This window comes from Pinus tabuliformis, chromosome 2_2 (genome assembly GCF_031772625.1).
Source record: "Pinus tabuliformis cultivar Carrire ecotype Pingquan chromosome 2_2, CPIR1, whole genome shotgun sequence".
Taxonomy (NCBI): Eukaryota; Viridiplantae; Streptophyta; class Pinopsida; order Pinales; family Pinaceae; genus Pinus; species Pinus tabuliformis.
In genome coordinates this window covers 327,152,712-327,158,711 of record NC_142300.1, presented here as the reverse complement: position 1 = coordinate 327,158,711, position 6,000 = coordinate 327,152,712, and the positions used below count along the sequence as shown (strand labels likewise).

The 6,000-nt window shown below is 33.5% G+C and overlaps 1 protein-coding gene across 1 annotated transcript in view; it reads right to left on the bottom strand.

The window, feature by feature from the left end:
* Positions 1-3,815: 3,815 nt before the first annotated feature.
* The window catches only part of LOC149192609 (uncharacterized), a 132,820-nt gene continuing 130,635 nt past the window's right edge, over positions 3,816-6,000 (bottom strand). Inside the window, exon 3 of the mRNA XM_089404650.1 lies at positions 3,816-4,182. Coding sequence (XP_089260776.1) covers positions 4,117-4,182 — 66 coding nt within the window. The 3' untranslated portion in view covers positions 3,816-4,116. The remainder of the gene's footprint in view (positions 4,183-6,000) is intronic.

The window sequence follows — 6,000 nt, the reverse complement described above, 5'->3', positions numbered from 1 at the left end:
TCTCTCTCACACACACACACAAAATCTTTAAATAATATAAAGTATATTATATTCTTATATGTGCCAAACCAAATTTATAAAAATAAAACTGTAAAACCCTATTAATAAACCCTATCTTTAAAATAGGGGTGGTAGGTGTGGGTGGTGAGTCTTCAAGGTCCCAAAGGAAATGAGATTACCCATCACAATTGGGGACTAGGTAAAGTCTCAAATAATATGGCATATGCTTACTCCTTCTAGTGTGATTTATCCATCACACTGGGACAAAACATTCAATCCTTCATGACTTTTGGAGATTCAATGTTGGTTATTAAAGCAATGATAATATATTCATATCCAGAGGAGAATAATGTTAGATTTTGTATCTCAAAAATCAAACTTGAACTATATTCGTTTGACAAAGTTTCCTTCCTGCATATCAAGTGAGATTACTCTATGAGCTTGATAATTGGGCCAAGTTTGCAATTCATCCATGCACAAGAACATTATCAAAAAATGGGGATTTATGTTATTGCCCAATCCCTTAGGTTGATTAACTAATGGCTCTCAATGGAACATTTCCTTGGTATGAATCAATTAATGAGCATAAGTTGGTCATGTGTTAGAAAGTACAATGGATGGAACTCCATTCCCCCAACTCAATTAATCATGTAGTCATTGCTCATGGTAATACAATGCATTTTGGAAAATGGGTTTTTAAAATGTGGGTTGGGTGCTTGGGACCCTTCGTAAATATTTTGGTGGGTCTTGTGGTTTTGGGTTTGCCAAGCTCTAGTGGTGATTTCTTTAGGGATTTTGGTGTCATATTTTATGTGAGCTCCATGTTAGGAACTCACAACAGTTAGTGTTGGTGGCGTTTGGCTCTATGCAGGCCATGTGTTTCTCCTTGGTCGCATTGGAGATCCTAGAGGTGGTTCTCATGGAGATGTTTGGGTTTGGGTTTGGGTTCTATAGGATGTTTGGTTTTGTAGCAAGTTAGAACCAGATTGGTGTGATGTTGTTTAGAATCAAAGGAATTTTAAAGAATTCCTTTGTAGCCAATTCAACCAATTCATAATTCATGGTGTCTACTTTCAAATCGTGGGAACCTCTGGCCATTCTAGACTCTGCGCTAATAAGGAAATCCCTAAATTCCTAGCTTTTTCTCTATGATATTTCTGTACCATAACTCTAAATTTATTAAATTTACTCTTTTAAATTAAACAAGCTTCATTTCGAGAATTCAAGATTTTGTGTGCATGGGTTATAGCTATGGTTTTGATTTTCCTGGCTCACCCTTGGTCTCCTTATGTGGGCTTTTGGACCATTAATGTTTTTTTTCTTGTTGGTTCAGCAAGTGCCTTTGAATTTGTTTTATTTTTGGATTTGCATATTTCTTGTTAGGGCAACAAAGCAAATAGAAATTTTTGGTGAGATCTTCGACAACATTAGATCTAATTAAGCAAAGTCTTTCAGTAGAAACCACATAAGAGAAATTTTCGGTCGACGTGTTTCGAACCAACAAGTGTGGTTCATCATCAGGACCAAATGAAGAGGCAGACGATGGCAAAGGCTTAAATAGAGAGCATTGTAGAGACATAATTTCAAGTAACGACTATATTTTAACAATAATATTTAAATTATGTTATTAATTTTTTAATATATTAAAAACAAATATTATTAAGTAACGACTATATTAAATGGTTAATTTTTGAAAAATAGTATTTAAATAATAGTAGTGCATTGTTAGTGACTTTAATGAAAATTTATGAATTGGAGCAAACTAGTCCACTCATAATGCTAATGTCATGAGCATTCTCTTGCTTGAAGAGAATAGTATTAATTTCCTAGAACTAGAATACAATAGACTTCACAATTTTATTCTCTCCTAACAGATGGAAAACCTTTCAACGACTTCTAATAATCAAAGAATATCAAATTTATGCAATGCAAACTAAAAGGAAGAATAATCAATTCATCAACTTTGTGATCCTATGGAAATCAAAGGACTTTACCCTCAATCTGATGAGGGGCAAGAAACAAAAAATAATATATCAAAATAAATTCACAAAAATAACATTATAAAACCAAAGTCACCCGACACGGGGACACGCAAGACACGAGGATTCAAGTGTCCGACACAGGCACGTTGACCCCCGAAACAGGACACATTAAGACATATATATATATATATATATATATATATATATATATATATATATATATATTAAAAAATAAATATTTCTTATACAAATTCTCATTCATGATACAAATTCATTGATTCAAACATAGATCTTCATCTAGATGTAAGTTCTACAAGGTAACATTATGCATACAAATACAATTGTAACAGATTCATCAATGATCCAATAGAAGAAAGACAAGAAAATGCAGTTATCTCATTAAGTCATCAAAATCAAAATGGGTTACATAGGTAGTAGAGATGTCAATGGCAAATAGAAATAGTAAATACAAAACAACTACAAGCCTCAAGGCAATAGGTAGCTCATGAGTCATCAATCATCATCATCAAAATCAACATCATTATCATCATCATGGTCACCACTGCTCTCCTCTACTACATCCTCCTCCTCTGTATCCAATATCATCTTTGCATGTGCTGGTGTGGAGGATGACCCCTCAACAGAGTCACCATCACCAAAAGTGACAGGTTCTAGCACTTGCTCATTAATATCCAAGATGGCCAATGCCAACTCAACACTATTGTCCAAACTCATATCATCAGGAAAGACATCCCACGCCTTTGTCTTTCTCTTCAACCACTCATCCCTCTACCTGTAAATAAGACGAATCGCCTCCAAATTTCTCCCAAACCCTTTGTTATTCGCTCCCACACCCACAACGAGAGAGACACAAAAAAGTGTGAGAGAGGGAGAAATGACCCAAAACCGGCCTTTGTGGGACATTAAATCAAAGGACATGTGTCCTACTGAATCGTGTTTGATTCGACCCATTCGAGACAAGCAGAGGGCTTAGGATGAATCTAGTTTCTTAATATCAAACCCATCAATAAAAAATTAGAAAGTTAGATAAATGGATGAATATCTTTAAATACAATTTACAACATATCAAATTATAAAATACTTATTCTATTTTGATATTTTATTATTCAATATCATATTATAGCAAAAACAAGAAACATGTCAAAATACATATTAAATAGTGTGAAATTATAAAAAATCCTAAATCAAATTAATTAGGATCCGTAAATTATTTAACTAGGTTATAAAATTCCAAATTAAATTATTAATTTTATTTTATTTCTAGAATAAAATATTTTTCTTTAACAAAAATAATAATACTAAATTTAATCTAAATAAATTTATTACTCTTAACCTTTTTTTATAAATTAAAATTTAATAATCTTCAATATAATGTTTTAAATAATAATAAATTAATATGAAAAAAGATCTAAGAGATAAAAGGTATGGCACAGTATAATCAATTCTTTCATTCTTGTGATAGAATTATGAAAGGCATTGTGGTGTTACAGAGTATTGTTAATGTGATACAATGTAAATGTATAGTTTCAGAGTATCGTCGTGAAGGAATGCTAATACTGACGGTCATCCTTAGGGTGGAATGAAATCTTCAACGAGGATATTGTCACTAGTTTTATCAACCATGGAAAAAATCAATCAAAATTAGGTGGTTTTTTTTTAACGGCATACCAATCAATTTAATATCAAATTTTTCCTCCATGAGTGAAAAAAACAAAATTGCTCTATTAGTATTTTCTGCGCTTTCTCCGTTTTGCAGTAACTGCTGCGCTTTCTCCATTTTGCATTAACTGGCAAAATAATATGCAGGATCACTTCTAAAAGAGAGTAACTAATCTTATTATTTCATTATGCAAACAGACTGACAAGCTAAACTATGATCAAATTATTATTCCCATGAAAAATAACAATAGTTTATGATCTCCGCAACCATACAGATTTTCCTTCAATTCAGGGCCCTGTTGGCCTGACTAAAATTGCCAAGGCGTAATTGCTTTCACGTTCAACTTGCCTGAAAAAGTTCATATGTACAACAACATCGAATAATGCCTGGAATAATTCTTATCTATAATGATAACTCAGCTGATCAAATTGTGGTACGCATTAATGAACCATATTACTCCTCAATCACAAAGCCCACGCCATCTTTCTCGCTAAAGAAATGCGTTGTGTGATCCACCTCCTGCAGAATAACAATTGCCTTAATTTACACAGGCTCTAAATAGGTATGTTTATCATTAGACTAACAAATACATCTTAGATTTAAAAATATAAGAAAAGATATCCTGAGTGTCTTAAATGGCGAGAGTGCATTTTCTTCAAAGAAAAATCTTTACAGCAGAGGTGCGAAATGATCTGTATACTAATATATGGGCAATGGGGACTAAAATGGAGATAAAAGCATGTCGCAACCATGTACATATCAGCTAAATATGTTTCTTTGTAAATATCAACCAAACATGATGGAAATACTCCATGACAGTAACTGTCTGCTAGCAAAAGTTAAATTTTTCGGACATGGTAATCAAATCCGCACTCCTACGATTCTCTAGAAAACTGAAATAAAAACTCATCAAAACTGTAAGTAAGAAATGCCAACTCTGAAAACATACGATTGAAAATATTTACAGCAAACAGATATTGCAGCAACCGATCACACCCGTCTATTGACTCAAAACTAAATATTGCATAGCAACTCACGGCTCCCCAAATCTGCCCTACCACTCCTTTATAGAATGAGAGATCTAGGGTTTACAAAAATTTAACTGTCAAAAAAACCAGCATAAACCAGCATAGATCCATTTTAAACTAGGATCGGATCTATCATATATCGGCAGGAAAAAAAAACCAGCATAGATCCATTTTAAACTATTTTAAACTAGAATCGGATCTGTCATATATCAACAGAAACCAGCATAGATCCATTTTAAACTAGGATCGGATCTATCATATATCTACAGAGATGAATATATCTACAGAGATGAATTTCTTTAAGGTGCAAATTTTTCAATCATTTAATTACTTGTAATGTATTAATTCTTTCACATTAAATGATTAAAGAATTACACCTTCAGAAATTTGGTCTCTCCACACCCTTTATAGATCCAGGTTTAAGATGGATAACACTAATTTATTGCTTATATGTTGTGATGTACATAGGTGGTTATTTATTTTTTTGTTTATTTATTTTATTATTGTCATGAAAAGCATTGGCATTGTTATTTGTTTCTTGTTTATTTATTTTTTTGTTTTCACATAATGTTCAGAGACAGATCTCCCCCATACTAAGCTATAAAATAAACATCGCCCAATACTCCGTTACTTTGACCCAACAGCTAGTATAATAAAGGAAACGTCTAGTAGAAGGGGTCGACTTGCTTTAGTTGACTTGATATCCAACGCCCTCGGCCTTGGAGACTTGACTTCACTTGAGTTATTGACCATACTCAACCTCTAGTTTTGACCTCCCAAATGACTAGTTTGACTTCACACATGCATTGTTATTTATTTTTTGTTTATTTATTTTTTTGTTTTCACATGATGTTCAAAGACATATCTGCCCCATACTAGGCTATAAAATAAACATCGCCCAACACAACATTACTTTGACCCAACGGCTAATATAATGAAGGAAACGTCTAGTAGAAGGGCTCTACTTGCCTTAGTTGACTTGATATCCAACACCCTCTGCCTTGGAAACTTGACTTCCCTTGAGTTATTGACCATCCTCAACGTCTAGTTCCTCTTCAACGGCTAGTTTTGACCTCCCAAATGACTAGTTTAACTTCACACATTTGGGACATCCCTTTGCTTGGATGAGCCACATGCTTGATATCCAATGCCTCCGCTAATTTGAGGCATTGAGCACATGGGATTTTGTCTGAATAATTTTTACATAACCTTTGACATAAGTCTTGTCCCTTCATGTCAAGTACGGACCCCATTTTGCCAATTTTAACCCATATGTTCCACCATAGAGGGCACAGCCACCTTTGACTTG